This window comes from Diceros bicornis, chromosome 14, assembly GCF_020826845.1.
Source record: "Diceros bicornis minor isolate mBicDic1 chromosome 14, mDicBic1.mat.cur, whole genome shotgun sequence".
NCBI classification, from domain to species: domain Eukaryota; kingdom Metazoa; phylum Chordata; class Mammalia; order Perissodactyla; family Rhinocerotidae; genus Diceros; species Diceros bicornis.
Window position 1 is genome coordinate 34637307 of NC_080753.1, and position 19892 is coordinate 34657198.

Genomic DNA, 19892 nt, shown 5'->3' on the forward strand with positions numbered 1-19892 from the left:
GCCTCCTGTTTTCCCTTCCTCCAATTTTGCCCTTCTAGTCTACTTTTAAAAGAACAGAGTGATCCTTTTAAAATGTTTTGCCAGATCATGTCATTCCTTGCTAAAAATTTCCAGTGGCCTCTCAATGAACAAGTCAATTTCTTTATGATGGCCTAAAGATCCTTGGCCTCCCACTCTCTCTCTGGGCACATTTACTACTCTCCACCTTGCTCACTCTGTTCTACTCACACTGGCCTCCTTTCTGATCCATTTTTTTTTTTAATTTTATTTATTTATTTATTTTTTCCCCCAAAGCCCCAGTAGATAGTTGTATGTCATAGCTGCACATCCTTCTAGTTGCTGTATGTGGGACTCGGCCTCAGCATGGCCGCACAAGCGGTGCGCCAGTGCGCGCCCGGGATCCGAACCCGGGCCGCCAGCAGCAGAGCGTGTGCACTTAACCGCTAAGCCATGGGGCCGGCCATCCTTTCTGATCCTTGAACGTCCTGGGCAGGCTCCCACTTCAGGACCTTTGCCCTAGCTGTTCTCTCTACCTAGAAGGTTCTTCCCAGCTACCCACATGGTTAGATCCCTTACCTCCTTCAAGTCTTTTTTTTCAAATGTTACTCTTAGTTTGAATTATTCCAAAGCAAACCATAGATAAAGACTTGGGGGCAGGTAGTTTACCTGGAAGATCACCCCAGGAATTATGGTGAGGAAGTGGGGAGTGAAACAGGGGAGGGAGGAAAGTGTATAAAGGGCATGTCTAAGCACTGGTGCCACCAGGGCTCAACCCTGCTGGAGACTCGGATAGACTATGTAGAATATTTATCCACCAACTCTCATCCCTCACTGTTTGGGGTTACTCCCAGGGCATTACTCCCTGGCACTTTTGGCCTACCCTGCATGGCTCTTGCTTCCAGATAACACCCTTGGGCAGAGATAGAAGCTGTTGTCATGTATGGGAAGTATCTGCAGGACGTAATCTCCTCTGGGGTCATCTGAGGGGATATGGAAGAGGCACCTGCAGAGTCGCTGTGGTCACCTTCTCAGGGCTGCTTTCCTAGACTGCTCTAATTAAATAATTAAAACTGGAATCTGTATCCAACAGCCTCCTTATCCTCCTGGTTTGTTCTATTGCACACATCCTTTTATAATATATAATTTACCATCAAACATTGTTTTTTGCTTGTCTTACCCCCAACTCTTTTGTTCACTGATATATGTCCTAAGTTCTGAGCAATGCCCTGCCAGAGGAGGCCCTCAGAAAATATTTATTGAACGAATGCATGAAAAAGTCCGAAAGAAATCCTAGTTTTGTGACATCTACTGGGAAAATTGGATAACTTCATTTGTTAGTTTCCAGAGTTGGAAGAAACTTTAGGAAAAGAACATAGTCAACCTGTTCATTTTACAAATTTTACAAATACATTTTGTGGTGACAATAACTCAGATTCCTTGAGGTCCAGGACCTGTCTTTTCTAACATATTTTGATACATATTATTACTTCCAAAGCATAATTTTGGTTACTACTTACACTCTATTAAAATGCCCTATAATACCCAATTTTCAAGGTGCCTCCATATATATTATCTCATTTGATTGTTATGGCAACTACGTGACATAGATAAAGCTAGAATTATTATGTATTGTTCCCTTTGTTGAGAATCTAAGTAATTTTCTGAATTCAGAAGGATAGTCTCTCAATCTTTCTCTCTCTTTCTCCCTCCCTGACAACAATACTCATTTTTACCAGTCTTAAAAAATGCTAAATCTAAGCTCTAGGAATGATAAGGTTCAGGAATGATTAAGTCTTGGTTTCTATGGCTTTTGGAAGACCTCGTTTTCTTGATTCAATTGGAATGACCTAAGTTTGGTGTCTTTCCTCTATTAATTTTATTCAAAAGGTCCTAAAAGGGCACAGATTTTGAATTATTAAATCGTTTAGAAACATTAAAGAAAGCTGACTATTGCATACTAGGATTTGCAAAAATGGATTTCCTCTACCAGAAATCCATTTTTGCATATACTGATAACCATAGTGTCATAATAAGTAAACATGAAAAAGGACAGAGTTTTGGAAGGAGGAAGAGGGCTATGATCTCCAGTTAGAGGAACCCTGCTGCTACCCCCTGTGGACACGGACAGTCATGTGCAATCATAATCACATTAAAAACAAACCGGCCAAGAATCAGATTTAGTGTGCAAGAACCAACCAGCTCAGAAATGAGACTCATGAGGGGAGCCAAGGAAGGAGAGCCGAGGACACAAAGGGTCTAGGTCTGCAAGGGGTGCACTTTCAGGGTACACGTTTCTGTTGGCAGCTTCAATTGACCCAGGTAGGCACAATCTACAGAAATAAACTGTCAAAGAACAGCTCAGAAACATTTAGTTATGTGCACACTGTTTAGTATTTTCCATGAGAATAATTTACTGACACGTGAAGTTGTCAGTGGAGAGACTGAGTCAAGGATGAAGGCAAACAGAGGATGTGGTAGATTGCTATATTGGTGGTCACCAGGAAACCAATGAACCTCCCAGTATTCACACCTGGTGTAGCCCTTTCCATGTCGAATCTGGGCTTGGCCATATGACTTGCTTTGGTCAAGGGGACATCAGCAAGCGTGACAAGAACAGAGGCTTGATAAGCAGTTGCACCTTGGAGTTTGTCCTCTTGGAATGCTCTCTGTGGAAGCCAGAAGCCATGGAAGTCCAACCACCCTGAGACAGCCATGCTGTGAGGACGTCAAAGCCAGCTACACAGCAAGGCCACATGGAGAAGCAGTGAGGTGCCAGACATGCAAGTGAAGCTTCTCGGGTCTTCCAGATTAGGTTCTAGCCACCAGCTAAATGCACCTGAGTGACTCTAGCCGATGCCATATGGAACAGAATCACCCAGCCAAGCCCTCAGACAGCCTAGCCCATAGAATCAGGGGAAATAATAAATTATTGTTGTTTTAAGCCACAATGTTATGGAGTAATTTTCATGCACCAATAAGTAAGTGCATTACAGGATTTATAAGAGAAGGGGAAGAAACAAAACTGCATTCTGGGAATAGTAAATTTTGTTTGTATGCTTTTAGGGTAAAATGATTAGCTGGCACCTAGCAAACAGGTCGGTCTGAAATTCTGTCCTGAGTAGTTCTCTAGGGTTATCAAATAAAACAAAATTAGTTGTTTACTAATTTTCAAGAAAACTTTGAAGGTAAAGTTTACCTACAGAGCATACTTGTGTAGTATCTGCCAGTGTCCTTTCGTTAGCATCTTTGACTTTGTTAGTTCAGGTTTGTACAATTTCCTTTATTAGAATTTTATAGAGTAAAACTCAGAGATTGGGAAAAGACCAACTCTGACTGGGCCTGGAGGATCTGAAGCTCCCCCCACCCAAACTTTTTTAAAAACAGCATCAGTGGCGTCAGCAGTCTGTCCAGCCCTTAGTCAACAGTCAGAGCTACCTAAATATGGAATGTCCTAAGAAGGCTAAGGCCCTTGCAGACAACTCTGGAGCCTGAGTTCCAAACGAGGCATTGCACTGAGGAAGAAGGGGAGAAGGGGCACTGGAGTCAGGGTCCTGGAAATGGGAGATGCTTAGTGGGGCCAAGTGGTCTATGGAAATCGGGATCCCCTGAATGGTAGGAGTACGAGGATGATAAGGACAGAGGACAGGTTAGCTGGTGACAGAGAAATACAGAAACAGAGGAAAATGGAATTAAGAGCTGAAACACTCACAGAACAGACTCACAAACTGAAACAGAATTAAACTTTATTTACTTGAAAGACAGGGTGAATCCATCACTGGTGACTGGAGCTCTGAGGCTGCACTGTCTCCTCGGGAAGGTGCACTGGAATGGGGTGGGCTGCGTTTGGCAGGGGCTGTGGTGGTTTGGGATCTGTGTAGATGAGCAGAATTAGAGTTTTCTAAGACTGTGGCACCTCTCACCAATCCAGAGCTCACCTACGTGTCCTCTTCAGCTCTATGTTCCCCATTGTCTCTATCCCCCTGGGTTATCCACTGTTCTTCTCTACCACCGCTCACCTGCCTGGCTCCCCAGCTGGGCCTCAGGCCGGTCTCCCCAGAGCAGATGCTCAGGATTGTTGAGGAACCGTTGGCTGCGGTGGCATGTTAGGCAGGTCTGTACTGTCCAGCGCTGTCCCCTGCAGCCTGGGGTGAAAGTCGGAAAAAGGAAGAGAGTACCCACGTTCAGGAGAGGAAAAGATCTCCTGTACCCAGTTTTTCCTTCACTGTTTTCCAGTAGGAATTCCACCCCCTACCCACTTTGAATGCAAGTTTGATGGTGTCAAGTCCCTGCATAAACTCTATCAATGTCTTGGTACCCTTAAGATAAAGCCCAAACTCCTTAACAAGACTCTTCAATATCTGCCCTGTTTCCTTCTCCAACCTCATGTCTTGCCCACCTCAAACTCCAGCCTCCTGAACTCTCATTTCCTGGAAAGCAGCACCAGCTCTCTTGTCTCAGGGTCCTCACAATGCCTAGAATTTCCATTTCCCACTCGCTTTGCTATCATGAACCTCACCACCACCGTAGTTTAGCATAAGTAGTTTAGCATTCCACTCTCCCAATTAAAGCATTTTTCCACACTTATTTTAATTGTTTCTATGTTAGTCTGTCCTATAAGACTAGAATTTCAATGAGAATAACGAATCTAGCACAATAGACACATCTTAGAAAAGTAAATATCTGTCGAATGAATGAATGAATGGTGGAAATCATGTCCTCCACGATGCCAAATAACACCTACTATTATGCATGCGTGGGATTGCCTCTTAACGGCCACATCATTTCTGTACTGCCCAGATAGGGTATAAAAGCCACGCCTAAACCTTAGTTCGTCCAAGTGGAATCAGCAACATAACCCCGAGCTGGAAAAAGCCTGCTCCAGCAAATCCCACACTCTAACCCATCCAAATCGAGGAAGGGGTCGCTTGCCCCAGGAACACTCACGTCTCTGGCGCTGTGTGCAGGTCAGTCCCGGGATGAGGAGGGAAGAGCATCCACGACAGAGGGTCCTCTTCACCGAGGGGTCCCTGGGGCCGGAGGGGGATGGTCATCCGGCGCCCGCGCTCCTTCTCCCATCCTTCCCAGTCCCGCCCTCCGCCAGGCTTCGCTCCCGTCTCACCGCCGCAAGACGAGCCGCTTCGCGATGGTCCTCTCAGTGTGGCAGTAGAACCTCGCCAGCGCCTGGTTCTCGGGGTCCTGCGCAAGGACGCAGTGGGCGGCCTGGGGGAGGGGCGCGGTCAGCCGGCTCCCGGGCCCACCCGGCCACCTCCCGGTGCGTCCCCGACGCAGACTCACCTGGTACAGGAAGCTGAGCCTCTGGAAAGCCTCGCGGTCCTTCACAGGCCCCGCCATCCGCGCCGCCTCAGTGCCTCACAAGCTACCATCCGCAGGCTCCGCCCCTCGGAGAGCCCCGTCCTGGTTGTCCGCGCAAGGGCTCCCGGGAAGTGTAGTTCCTGGGCCCGCGAGGCGCTCTCTCGCGCAGGTCCCTTGAGGTTCTTACTCTGGCGCCGCCCTGCGGCCTCACAGACCCGTCTGTTTGTAAACCCGTGTACCCGCAGCCCAAGCCCGGGGTCCCTTTATGAGTTTTGGCTTTCCTCCAGTCTTCTTCAAGCCCATGATCAGTTATATTAGGTAGACTGGAGAGACAAGTGAAACAGCAGAGGATCTTAAACTGCTAAGCATCTTCTGGACAGAAAGACTTGCCTCTTTACGCAGATAGGTTGGGAAGATGGTTACGTGGAATTCATATCCAGCTAGACCTTCTGCCCCACTCTCCTGAAGCCAAGGGCGGATGCCTGGAAGATCTACGCACCGAAGGAATAGAGGTTATACATTAAAAAAAGCACTAGTGCCAGCGGGAGTGAAATTAGAAAGGATCATGAGGATGGTGGAGTGAGGGAAGAGGGCTCCTGGCCCTCAAAAAGCACAGCTTACTCCCACTCTTTTCCACTTACCAAGAAACACACTTTCTGTTAAGCAATGCCGGACACACAGTAGGTGATCCTCACTAACTCCTAGTCTCAGCGGTACTGGAGCACACAAGCCCGTGGACTGCATCACCTGCTCCTGAAACTACACCCCACCCTCAGCACAAACACACACTTCACATCCCTCCCTCTGACCTGTTTCTGTCTCCCATTTGTTGTTTGGCATCCCGTGTTTACCTCTGCTTCACAGTTAATGACCACCAGTTCCTGAGGTCGGAAGTAGAGGGATGCAAGCTGGAGGGGTAGAACAGCAATGAACCCTGACAGGGAGATGGCAGCATAAGTCAGGAGAGGATGAGGCCTGCAAAACCCCTGGGCAAAGCCTCCAGCTTGGAGGAAATGGCTGAAACCTCCTCTGGGATGAGTTTCACAAGGGTCCCCAGACTCAAATGAGAGGAGTATGTTTAAAATGTAGATGCCCAGGCCCACCCCGGACCCTGATCAATCACTGAAGGTAAGCCCCAGGAACATGGATTTTTAACACCCAGTGATTCTTACATAGCAACACAAGACTGTCGTCAAATGACCACACAACACAGAGATCACTTCAGTGGATCCTTTGTTCCATATTATGTTTACCAACCAAAGCATCTTGCCACAAAGAACCACAGTCAAGGCACAAAGGTAAGAGGAGAGTCTGGACAAAGTCCTGTTGAGGTGGTAGGAGGAACTGAAATGCCCTCAATAAACTGCAGTTTCTTGTTCCAATCTTGTGTGAACCCCTGATTATCCAAGTAGCAGATAATCCAGGTCATTTTAGGTTGGTTTGGCATGCATTGCTTTACCTTTTTGGACAACATATGTACCCTACAGGCTGTTTATTTTGGCCTAACATTAAAATGATTTACATTCTCTGATGGGGAAATGGCAAATGGTGAAGGATGGCAACAAACAAGCAAAAAACTGGCTCCTGTGAATACTAGTTCCAGGCCGGATGCACACAGGCAAAAGGAAAATGCCTATACGGCCCTTTGCTACACACACCACGCTCTTCTACCCTGTCCTCAGGGTGAGGAAGACTGCATTTCCTTTCTCCCTTTCTGGCTTGGACACCTTAGCCAGGTAACAAGGCTGACATTTTGGGAGTAGCTACTTAGTAACATTCTTTAAGGCCAGGGCTTTGGACAGAAATACTTCTCTCTTTCCTCTAATACCTGACTCTCTCCTTTCCAAGTTCCCTTGGGAGAGCAGTGAAAGGGAAGATGTGTCTTGCAGAGTCTCTGGCACCTCACTTCTGAAGAGGAACAAGGTGACTGACTTCTTGGAGAAAATCAACTATAAGGAGGCAGGCAATAAGCTGCCTCTGCTGAAGGCTGAGGCAGGGACCCGGGTTCTCCTCTTCTTTTTTCTTACCCTCTCCTCCCCACATTCCTACCTCTGGCCAATCCTACTCATAATGGCAACCTTACTCTGGGAATAGAAGACCAAAGAAAACCCTCTCCCCTTCATTAGTCTTTAGGAATCTGTTCTTTTAGCCTCCTTCCATGATCTTTTTTCTAACCTTCTTGAGGCCCATCTCTGCCCTCAGAAAACTCCTCAACTTCTAGACCCATAAGAGCAACTGTCATTCATCTTTATTTCAATCTAGAGGTACACAGACCCCTGTGATCTTCTGTAAGAAACAAGACTATTCTGGGTCAAAGAACCCCCTAAAAGGATGTACAGGGGTCTCTGTTTCCTCCTCCAATTTGAGCAAGTCAGACCTCCCACAGAATTTTTGTTTCTGGAAAAGTCTCTCCTTCCTTCCCAACCCATCCTTGTGCAAAAGAAAACCTGATGGACTTCAGGGGAGACAATCCCCTGGGAACCAGCTCCCCACCGTGACAATCTGGAGGGAGACACAGCTGTGCTCTCATCCCAGCCCAGTCCCACCTACTCCTCCATATAAACCATTCTAGAAACCAAGGTGTTTCTCCCAGATGGTTCAGGACCAGAACCAGGTAGACACGAAGACATTCCAGCAGGTCACAGGAAGGAAGGCCCATAGCTCTTGACCCTGCCTCACCCCAATTATTCCCACGTCTCTACCTGTCACTCCCAATCTGTTGGGGGCCTGATGGTAAGTGGTGCAGCATTCTTCCGACCAGCCCGGATGCCGGGGTAGAAGAGGGGCCAGAGTTTCTCAGTAAAAGTATCAGTGAAGGTGTAGATATGAGAGCGGTCTGTGACGTTGTAAAAAGACAGTGTGCCGGCCTCATAGTCTAGGAATATGCCCACCCGCTTCGGTTTCACCTTGATGTGCAAAGGGGTAAAAGGCGTGGTGGTGGCTGCATATTTGTCCCCATTCCACAGCCGCACCCGCCAGTAGCCAGTCTCAGGGAGTGGAGTCAGCTCGCCCTTTCGGCTCACGGAGTCCCGGCACACACCCACTGCCCAGTGGGTCTTGTCGCCCACCTCCACCTCCCAGTAGTGTCGACCTGAGGTGAAACCCTCAGTAGCCAGGACGCAAGGGTAGAAGGTGAAACGCCGTGGTGTGTCAGGGAGATCCCGGAGTCTTGTCTCCACAAACTTGACGCTCTTACGATCTTCCGACAGGACTAGGTTAGGATGAGCAGTCTCAGGGTCCAGGGTCACATCCGCTGGCGGGAGAAGCCAGAGTGGGGAGCTAGATGAGGATGGGAATAGCTAAACACCCCTGCCTCACTCTTCCAGCCTGCCTTTACAGAGCCTATTCCCTTAAAGGTCCCCAGAACACTGTGGTTTGGTTAACTTTCTCAATGCATGATGTCACCTAAGGGAGAGGGGGAAACAATGGCTTCACTTCTCACCTTGGCCCTAAAATAAACAGATAGTGACTGCTTGACTCTCCAAGGGCTGGTGGTTTAGGTTTTTGCCTCGTTCTCTCTCCATCCGCCCCTGACATCATCATCTATCTCACTGTGTGGAGAAGTGCAAGACACAGTCCAAAGCCAGAAAGAATGAAAAATATTAAGAAGGACAAGATAGCATTATGGTCTAGGGACAGGGTGACCATGTTTCTGTTTGCCTGGAACAGTCCTGATTTATGACTATTTTCCCTAAGTAAATATTAATGACACTCCCTTTCACTCTCAAGAGAGGACCAGTTTAGGCAAATTATTTAACCTTTCTGAATCCCTATTTAGACAAGTGTGGGACTTAGAGCAGATGACACATAAGGCTTCTCACTTTGAGCTGTGTGACTCAGAGTGAGACTGAAAGCCAGGTAACAGGGTAGGTGTGGGTATGGGCACGAAAAGTGACAGATGGGATAACTGAAGCCCAGATAAAGTAGGACAGAAGGACTTCCTTCTCTCTGCTAGTTTCCTTTTGGGAACAACTCACCAATTAGCTGTTTAAGGATTTTCCTTAGGGCAAAGTACTGTCGGGGAAAATTGCTGAAGTTCTTTTCCAGCTCTATGGATACTGAAGTCACCTCCATGGTCTTCACCTTCTCACATCTAAGAGGGATAGGGAGATAGGGGAAGAAAGGGCAGGGTCAGGGGAAGCTCCAGCTAAGTGAGTATTCAGATGTGGTCATCTTTAGGGAGAAACTAAAATTCTCCATCCTCCCACGTTCTTCCTTCTCCCTGAAGACAAGTACTTGCTTGTTGCTTTCTTTTACCAATCTGTAGAGAGCTATATGGTACCCTGAACAGACTCTTATCTTAAGAATGAGTCTCAGAACTTTCTGGGATATTTCATGCAAATGGATAATCACCCTCCCCGCTCTCCCAACCCCTTCCTCCTTCCATCTTGTTTGGACACAGTTCCACCTGTACAATCTAGTTCTAGAATCTAGAATCTAGTTCTACATTATCTTGGTATCTTCCTTATAAGTCTTGATGCTTAAAGGGGAAAAGGTAAGGGACTGCTACTCCTGATGATTTGCTCTCTAACTCGCTTCATGGATGCAATGAACCTTCTCTCATATCCTACCCAGACACTGCATGACTTTCCCATCCTTACTCCCCCAACTCCTTACTGTATCCCTAGTCCTTAGCCAAGACCTAACTCACTCAAAGAGATGCAAGAATCACTTACTTTTCCAGGGTACTTTTGACATCCTAGAGGGAAGGAGAAAAGAAAGCAATATTGGTCCTGGTGGTCAAGGGTCCTAAAGGTAAAAGGTTCCCCCTCCTCCCACAAGTTCTAGATCTATACAATAGGCATAGGGCAAACTGAGGGTCACAATGCAAGGGGACTCCAGAGGGATCTGAGTACATCTCTCTCAATATAATCCCCACTTTCAACTTTGGTCATCATGAAGCTTGGTAATTTATATAACTTCCAAATGGTTTCTTGTGTGTTTGTCTTTGCTCCTCAAGGACACCGAGAACTCAATGCAAGGGACAGGGATTGTGTCTGCTCTTTACTCTGTCCCCCAAGTACCAACCACACACCCGTCTCCTTGAGGATCAGTAAAGATAGTTCGACTGGTGGCATAGGAATGAATCATACTTTCCTGTTGTGGTTTGGTATCCTCTGTCTGGTATTGGTTAATAAACATTAATAACTGTGTGCCAGTCCTGATTTGTGAATACTTGGGGTCCAGAAGACAAAGAAGACAAATCTCTGCCCTCCAAGGATTTCCCAGTTTAATGTGGAAGGCAGAACACACATACATGAAAGGACATAAGAATAAATACCAAGCAATACATAACATGCAGAAAAATGTACAATGAAGCCTCACTGATTCAAATGCTGGTAATCTGATCTCTAAGATAAATGTTTCCTACAGCCTGGCTAACACCATTCATCTGCTTAAGAGAACAGATTATTTCAAACATTTTAGAGGCACCATTTACATACCAAAAGCAATATATTATTTTACACATAATTTCAAGTGTCCTTCAAACTATGTTTCTATTCTTTTTTAGCACTAGTAAATCAAGTTCTAGGACAGAAAAGTAATGATAACTGCATTTACACAATTCTTAATGAATAGTTTTTTCACTAATTCAGACTAGACTGCCCTCCTTTCAAAAGACGGACTTTTTACTTTGGTACAAATTAAGCACATAATTGTTGACAAGACATAAGAACAAAGAAATGATTAGAAGGGGATGGGAGAAATCAGAGAAGCCTTTCTATAGAGAAAGATCCTTTGAGTATGTCTGGAAGAAAGAACTGGATTTAGAGAAGCAGAGCAGAAGAGTGAGCATCCTGGGCTGACAGAATGGCCTGTGCAAAGCTATACTGCGCTCGACCTGAGGGGCTATGCAGGAGCAAAGGCCGAACCTTAAGCATTTCGAAGCCCGACTGTAAGCACTTGCCCTCCACCTCGGCAGCCAAGTGGGCCAGGTCCCGGCGCCTGTCTCCAAGGTGAGCAGCATTTTCTCGGAGGCGCTGTAGAATGTCCTGTTCCTCTTCCTCCAGGCGTGAAAGCAACATTTGCTGCTCTTCATCCAGCCTCCTATGAAGCTCTTCAAATTCCTTTAAGATCTGCTGTCGGCGACTCTCTACTAGTCTCTGAGAAAAGAGGGACGGTGTTATGTTTAGCAAGGGCATAGGGTGCCTTTCCCCACCCTCCATGTGTTTGAATTAACAGACTTCCAGTGTCATTGGAAACAGGACACTCATGTTTCCCTCTACTAGAATTTCCTTCTGTAAGAATGGCTCCATGACTTGGGAGTGAAGACCATTGGGAAGATAAAAAAAAAATCAATGTTAAAAAATTTTTAAATTTTCTTTAACTTCCAAAAAAGCTATACTTTTATGTTTTGGTAAAAAAACTCAAAATATAAAAACTCAATAATATTATAACATCTACTATTATACGTATCAGAGACATCTCTACTACTCCCAACTCTAAAGTTCTAGCTAATGTAATGTGTCAAGAAAAGGAAAGCACAAATACTGGAAAGTTGGAGATAAGACTGTCATCATTTGTATATTGCAAGACATCTACCTGATAAAAACCAGAGAACCAACTGGAAAAGTATGATGTTCCAGTAGGATTTTAGTAATGGGTTGTTACAAAATATATATGTAGATTTTAGGGCTGAACCTGTTAGAGAGTTTCAATTCACTTCAGAGAACTGACAGTTTCCACCCCAACAACAGGTTCCAGAAGTGTGTAAGTAAATTACGGTAGTCCCCCGATCCACGGTTTCACTTTCTGTGGTTTCAGTTACCTTCGGTCAACTGTGGTCTGAAAATATTATACGGAAAATTCCAGAAATAAACAACTCACAAGTTTTAAATTGTGCACCTTTCCGAGTAGCGTAATGAAATCTAGAGCTGAGCCATCCCGCTCCATCCCACTAGCAACGTGAGTCATCCCTTCGTCTAGCCTATAGGCTACCAGCCATTAGTCACTTAGTCGCCATCTTGGTCATCAGATCCACTGTCACAAGTATTGGAGTGCTTGTGTTCAAGTAACCCCTATTTTACTTAATAACAGCCCTGAAGCACAAGGGTGGTGATGGTGGCAATTTGGATACGCCAACGAGAAGCTGTAAAGTACTTCCCTTATGTGAAACGGTAAAAGTTCTTGACTTAATAAGGAAACAAAAAAAATTGTATGCTGAGGTTGCTAAGATCTATGGTAAGAACGAATCTTCTATCTGTGAAACTGTGAAGAAGGAAAAAGAAATATGTGCTAGTTTTGCTGTCACACCTCAAATATGTATGTATAGGATACGTAAGGTTCAGTACTATCCTCAGATTCAGGCATCCACCTGGGGTCTTGGAATGTATTCCCCGTGGATAAGAGGCGACTACTGTAGTTGCTTGAAATTTGAAATATGCTTTCTCTCAGCCAGCACATAGACTTAAACCTCTGACATTCCTGAAATTTGATAATGTAGGACTCAAATACCACCATAACCCTTTCTGAGGGTTATCAGCAAGTACATCCTCCCTTCTGTACCTCCACTGCAACAAGAAGTGATCTCCCCAAAGAAGGATTCTCTAAGCGTCATGTGACTGATGGGGAGAAATCAACCCAAGAGGGAAGCAAAGTGAGAAGCAGAGACTGGGACTCTGGAAGGAAGAAGTGGATAGGGACTGAAAGGTATGGCTGAGGGGGAATAGAGAGTGAGGCTGCAAAGCCAGGGTGGGCCTTACAAGCCTGGGGTGTCTGGATTTCAAGCTAGTTCCCAGCAGAGGCAGGCTGACAAGCTCCAGTTCTAGAGCCACTTGCTGCTTCCCATTCCACTGCTGCCTTCAAAGGGGCACACCGGAACAAAATATATTCTCACAACATTTACCCTTAAGAAAAACACAGCCCTTTTCCCTCTACATGTATATTTAGGGGTGATGTATGGGTAGAATTTAGGATTCGTAACTGCAGTAAATAGGAAGCAAAAGTGCTCTCCCTTGTATAATCCCATAATCCCTTCTCCTTTTTTACTCTATATAAGTAGGGCAGTGCTTCTTAATGAGCGTGTTACCTCCCTCTAGGGGTATTTTGGAAATGGGAGGTGTTTTTTTTGTTTGCCATGACTAGGGGGGCTCCTGGCAAGGATGCTAGGCTAGCACTCCTCCAACATGTGAGACAACCCAGCAAGATGAATTGTCCTCCACCGTTTTCTCATGTTCTGCTGGATATTCAAAAATGTGGGCCTGGAACTGAAGGCCATTTTATATATAAAGACAGAGTAATTCTTACATGCTTTTAATATACCTCAATTTTTCAGGAATGGCTAAATCAAACTCATTAAGACTGTATTTTGTTTTTTCTTAGTACTTTTGTACCAAAAGTTATTTATCATTTAAAAAAATTATATCACCAAGAGCTTGTGGTATTTGAGTCAACACTACTACATAATTACCTCAGTCTGAATTTGTATTTTTTGTATTGTTGATGTCACATATAGGCACAAGGATAAAACTACATTGTGGTGTCTTTCAGGGTAGTCATGCCCAGATATTTACATATCAGATTTTATTATAAATTACTTTTCTTTATGTTGTATTATATTATCCTATATTTGGGCATGATACTCTTTTTTAAATTATGTAGATAGGTTATTTTATCCACAATTTTCATTTCAGCATGGTTAATTATAAATTATTTCTAAAAGGGGCATTGGGTCTGATTCTGGAGGTAGGGATGAGGGAGAGGGTAGGAGAATTCAAAATGGTCACAAAAGGAATGTTGGTAATAGTTTCAGAGATCACTGAAACGATAATTTACTTTTTTTTTTTTTGCTGAGGAAGATTCACCCTGAGCTAACATCTGTTGCCAATCTTCTTTTTTTTTTTTTGGCTTGAGTGAGCCCCAGGCTAAGATCTATGCCAATCTTTCTCTATTTTGTACGTGGGCGGCTGCCATAGCATGGCTGACAAGTGGTGTAGGTCTGCCTCTGGGATGTGAACCTGCGAACCCGGGCTGCCTAAGCGGAGTGCACTGAACTTAACCACTAGGCCACAGGGCTGGTCCCGATAACTTATATTTTTAAGAACACTACAGTTCTGTTCCAGCATTTAGAAGGTTTTAAAAATTTTTAGTCGCCTCTCCATCCCTCACCTTTAAGAAGGTGATCAATGGGAAGAGGAAAGTTAATGACTGAGAATAAGCTTCATTTTCACACATTTTAAGTTTTTCAGGGGCCCTCCAAAAGAATAAAGAACTTTTTTTCAAAGTTCACCTTTGCAATCAAAATTAGTTCAAATTTTAAAAAATTCAAATGCTTGTTTTGCTAAAATGTATACAGGACTAAGGTAACAATACTTGATTTGTGCTAAAATGTTGTCACTGCTGAAAAAAATTAACGTTTCTACTATTTTCAAACCTGTGTTTCATTTCTGGTGATCCCTAAATCTCAACTCCAAAAACTCATTATTTCTTCTGGAAGCCTTCAATGAGGTAAAATTTCTATGTTGTCTTCTTATGAACTTGCAACTGTGCTTTTTGTGCCATGTGATTTTCCATTTTTTCTACTGGACTGTAAGCTCAAGGAGGGCAGGGACTGTTTTTGCTCATCATTGTTCCTCAGTGTCAAATACAGGGTTTCACCCATACTGGAAGCTTAATAAGTATTTATTGTTACATGTAGAACTAGTATCCCTGGTTTTGTCACATACTGGCTGTATGATATTGGTCTAGACACTTATCAAAGTTCCGTTTCCTCTTGTGTAAACTGGGGTAATAATACCTATCTTACAGGGTATCTAAGTTCACCTTTGCCAAAGATGACTTCTAGGACTCCCTTCCCTTTGTCTTGTAGCTTTTCTATGTCCCACTGTGCCAAGTCTGGCCTGAACTCTTAGAACTCCAACCTGAGCAGAACCCTAAGACCTAAAACAACTCTCTAAGTTTGGAATGTCATGGATACCCAGTGAATTAACACACAGGACTCAATAAATACTAACTATTATTACCGCCACTATTAATACTTGTTCACTGTTCAACAGAAGAAATAAGGCAGAAACCAAAATACCATGCCACAAATATGGTAAAGCTATGAAAGAGATGCAAAATTGTATGAAAATTAAGACAGTTAATTTCTGAAGGGTCAGGAAAGGCTGCATAGGAAGTGGCTTTCATCTTGCCTGAAGGATGGATAGGATCCTACAGGCAGAGGACGGGGAGGGGAACATTCTAGGAATAAACCAACATCATACAGCACACTTGAGTTATGAGAATGTGGTCCTAACGTCACTGGGGCAGTTCTGGCAGCTCTCGGTCAGCTCCTTCTCCTTTCCTCTCCAGTGAACCTTCCAAATTCTCCTCTCCTCAATGCTTCTATGAAACTCCTATCTCTGCACTCTCAGCAGAGAGCCTGCTTCCCTGCTTTACAAAGAAAAGGAGACCAACGGGCATGAACTCCCTCAACTCGCCAGATGTGAGATGTTCAGTCCGTCCTTCACCTCTTACATCTTTCTCCTCAATGCTTAATTCATGACAAGTAATTTAAGTACAATGCTTAATGACAATGAAGCTGGATAAAGTACTATTATTTTTGAGAGAGCAGCATTTTCCTAATGAAACAGAACTAGTGCATTAAGTAACGTGTGGCTAATGTTTGGCTGACTGCTGGCCTTTACCTTGAGCTCGCCAGGCTTCTTCTCCTCCGAGGACTTGCAGCGGGTGATCTCCTGCAGCTTCTGCTCCAGGGGCTCCAGGCACTTCTGCAGTTTCTCCTGACGGGTGAGAAGCAGGAGAGGTGGCATTTGGGCTTGGCTGGCAGAACCTACATCTGTTTTAAACCATTTGTTTGCTTCCTATCCGTCTCACCACCTCTTGATCCAACTTTTTCTTGCCTGTCATTTGGGGTGTCAACTTCCTACAGGTCCCTCCCTTGCCACCAGCCTGTCCCCGTGACCTTCCTTGCTCACCAAACTTTCCTCGCACTGAATCTCATAGCTGTCCAGCTGTCACCAACTCTGTGCCCTTCCCCAACCCTATCCATTTTCTTACCCAAGTAACTACCTATCACATCACAGTGACCTTCTGTGCCCTGATATCCTTCTTTAAACTTGTCCTCCCATCCAACTCTAACCACTGACAAATATAATAAAATCTTGATTACTTATACGGTAAACTACCTTAAATCTTGTTTCCAACATTTTATTAACATAATTAAACAAAGTACTTGATAAAGTGCTAAGACATTAAAATCTCTAGTTCAAATTACTCAAACATTTACCCTGCGTCCCAGCAGTAAGTTAAACCAGATGCCATGTTATCCATTATCTGGGGAAGATGCAAACTACAGACTGGTTCAGTTTAGTCTGGTGGGGATCAGGCTAAAGTTATGGTGCCTATTCCCAATACCAATGGGAAAAAAAGGGACATTCTGAGCAGGGGGAGAGAATGAAGAAACCAGACTACTTCTCAGTTCTTCCTAAGTTTGATTTTTTCCATGTGGTTTCATTCATTTATGAAAGACATGATACATTCCAAGACCACATATACTCAAAGGTGTTACAAAAGTCAGAGAGAAATTTTGCGGTACTCCTCACCACTGCTCTTCTTCATGCTTGAGGATAACCGATCAGGTGTACTATGTGCTCACTGTATATGTAGCTCTAAGGGGACTACAGAATGAGGATCAGATACCATCTTGCCCTCAGGAGCATCTGATCCTCTACCCAGGGAGTCTCCTATCCTCTGTGCTCCTCCCTCTTCCCTCTTGTTGGCATCATGCGCCTGGTTCCCCACCTTGTACTCCTGTGTGGCATCGTCCAGTGGCACGACGGTGTGGGCCCGGTGGGTGTGGGAAATTGCACATATCAAACATACAGCCTCCTGGTCCTCATAGCAGAAGAGGCTGAGGGCTTCATGGTGCTGGGGGCAGAGGCTCTCATCCCGGATCTTCCGCTTGACAGCCTGGAGCTGCTTGGCAATTTCTACCATACTGCCTAGTTGTCGATTAGGCCGGAGACTGCGGTAGCGAGATGTCTTTCGACAGACAGGACAAGGGAAGTCCCTCTCTAGGTCCTCCCACCAGCGGGTGATGCAAGCTTTGCAGAAGTTGTGCCCACACTCAATGATGACGGGCTCCTTCAGATACTCCAGACACACGGAACAACTCGCCTCTACCTGTAAGTTCTCCAGAGCTGCAGCTGTGGAGGCTGCAGAGGCCCCAGCCTCTAACAGACTTGTCTCTGCCATTATTTAACTTGGGAATAGGAAGGGGGCAGATAAAAGAAAAATATTAGTTGGAGATTTAATTTTTCTGCATCCTTAGCCTGACATTTACCCCCATGTTATATCCTAACTCCAGATGTAGCGCCATCTTGGTGCTTTACATCTTCTCTTCCACTAAATTCAACCCGTCTTTTGTTTCTCCATTTCCAAAACTTGTGACTCCCAGCCATCAATCTAATTTTTTTCCTTCTTCACCAAACTGACACGCAACCCCCAATTTCTTCTGTCTTTTACCTCTGCTTTCTTTTGTTAGAAACAGAGGCTTCCTTCAACCCAGTGTATTTCTCCTGATCCAGGCTGATACACTTACATCTTAGAACCAACAGTTCTAGACTAATGTATCTGTAGTTTAACATATTTTTCTAATATGTTAGAAAGGAGTTTGGGAAAGTGAAAAGAGCCATAGAAGTCAAAGTATTAATTAAGATTTCTTAAATTAACTATATTTTAAAGTTTAATGTTATAAAGAGTTTTATTACAATAGTCCATGGGAGGGTAAGCTTGATTCTCTGCCACTGGTCTCTTACTCTTTCAAAAGGCGATAAATGGCATGAGTTAGGCAAGGGTAACAACCTCTTCTTTTCAGGAAAGTTTGAAATTCTTCCTTTCATCAGACTAGCCTAGAGGAAGTGTACTCTCTTCTTGGAATGAAATGATTCACACAACATCCCATTTCTATTTGTGTGCATTTGGACACTTGCAACTGCTGAAAAGTGGTAAATTCATGGCAACTATAGTAAAGAGTATATTACTGAGCCCAGGCCAACAACTTCTTGAAAAGAAGGCTGACAAGTCTGTTCTAAATATTCAGCAGTGATTGGAGTCTTTTGAAATAGCTATTGATAACTAAGTCCTTGGACATACTGTGCCTCCAACTAATAGGTTCTAGAGTGGCTGGGAATTAAAAGAAAGAAAAGAGGCAACAAAACCTCCCTCAAGTGAAGCCTCAAGAACTGGAAATGGACCAAACAGATTTATAAAGCAGAAGACTGGTCCTCTATCCTTAAAATGTCACCTCTTTTATCCATGAAATAGTTGATTTCTCTATCCCCATAACCCCTCCTGTCCACCCTCCCTCCTCCTCCCTCCCAAGAGACTCAAAAGAAGGAAATTTAGTAGGTCTATGTGCTGATAGATAAGTGGCCACGTGATAAGTTGGGTTAACAATGATTATTGCTGTATATATTGATGGCACACATGAAAAGTGTTTAATTTGGAGTAGGAGTTAATAACTTATTTGGATCTGAATTTCTTCCCTCAACCAGGAGAGGAGTTCAGTTCGATTTTTCTCTACCTATGGAAATCCAACTTTGACTAGTGACCCTGCCCCTTCCCCAATCTTCTAGAAATTAGGTGGCCTCCTCACCTGGAGTGAGTTGAACTGTATGCAGTTAGGGACCAGGATGGATCTGGACTGGCAAAGAAGTGGTGTGAAAGAGAAATGGGGAAAAGGTTAGGGAAGTATGGAGAGGGCTTGGAGCTACAGCCATAGCGAGGCCTCAGGTGGCTCTGGGTTGGTCATTTCTTTCCCTCTATTCCTCGTGTCTCAGTAGAAGGGCAAACTTCAGGGACGTCCTCATTTTGTTTCTAGCACTGTCCGGGGTCCCACTTTGCGACCCTCTCCTGAGCGTGGTCCGCAACTCGGTCCCACCCCGGTCTCCATCTTCTCCCGCCAGATCTGGCGCAGGGGGATTGGAGAGGAGGGAGGGGTGCGTGTCCAGGTGAGGAGTAGGTGTGACGTGAAGGTGGGATGCCCGCCGCTATGACGCAGCCGAGACCCGCGGTGACGGCGTCAGCGTTTCACCCGGGGCGGCGAGCCGCAGCGGGACGGGGGAACGGCGGGGTAGCCAAGCAACGCCGGACGCGCTGACGTCGCCGGGGCGGCAAAACGTCCGCCCGGGCCCGAGGCGGGCGGAGGCAGCTGTGGTTACGTGCCGGGGGCTGGTGACGCAGTCGCGGGGCGCTGGGACGCGGCGTGCGGAGCCGGCCGGCGGGGGCAGGCCCCAGGGCCCGGCGCGGCGGCGGGACAGCACCTACCTTCCCGGCTTCGGGTCCGGGAGTGCGGGGCGCGGAGCCGCCGGAGCGCTGCCTCCCTCCTTCCTCCTCCCCCCGCCCCCGCCCCGCAGCGCGACACACAATACTCGCCGGAAGCGGAAACCGCGCCGAGAGGCTCGTGTCAGTGGAAGCCGGTGTGTTGCCGGGCGGCCACGGGAGGGGTTAGTGGTGCCTGTGGAGGAAGGAGAAGGCGGGGGGCCGGAGGTGAGAACCAGCAGGAGGAGTCGGGGGCGAGAAGGGACCCGGAGGGGCAGGTGGCTGAAATGCGGTCGTCCAGGTGACCCGAGGAA

At 45.6% G+C, this 19892-nt stretch overlaps 2 protein-coding genes across 2 annotated transcripts; both read right to left on the reverse strand.

The window, feature by feature from the left end:
- Positions 1-3726: 3726 nt before the first annotated feature.
- On the reverse strand, positions 3727-5680 carry RPP21 (ribonuclease P/MRP subunit p21). Its single transcript, XM_058554917.1, has 5 exons — positions 5296-5680; positions 5120-5220; positions 4945-5027; positions 4017-4142; positions 3727-3870 (listed from the first exon to the last, which is right to left on the reverse strand). Exons 1-5 carry the CDS (start codon positions 5350-5352, stop codon positions 3773-3775), a joined length of 465 nt encoding a protein of 154 aa, XP_058410900.1. The 5' UTR covers positions 5353-5680; the 3' UTR covers positions 3727-3772.
- An 849-nt stretch (positions 5681-6529) lies between these two features.
- TRIM39 (tripartite motif containing 39) lies at positions 6530-19570 on the reverse strand. The gene is made up of 7 exons (XM_058554905.1): positions 18914-19570; positions 17059-17518; positions 15942-16037; positions 11187-11417; positions 9990-10012; positions 9291-9406; positions 6530-8566 (listed from the first exon to the last, which is right to left on the reverse strand). Exons 2-7 carry the CDS (start codon positions 17509-17511, stop codon positions 8019-8021), a joined length of 1467 nt encoding a protein of 488 aa, XP_058410888.1. The 5' UTR covers positions 17512-17518; positions 18914-19570; the 3' UTR covers positions 6530-8018.
- Positions 19571-19892: the final 322 nt, after the last annotated feature.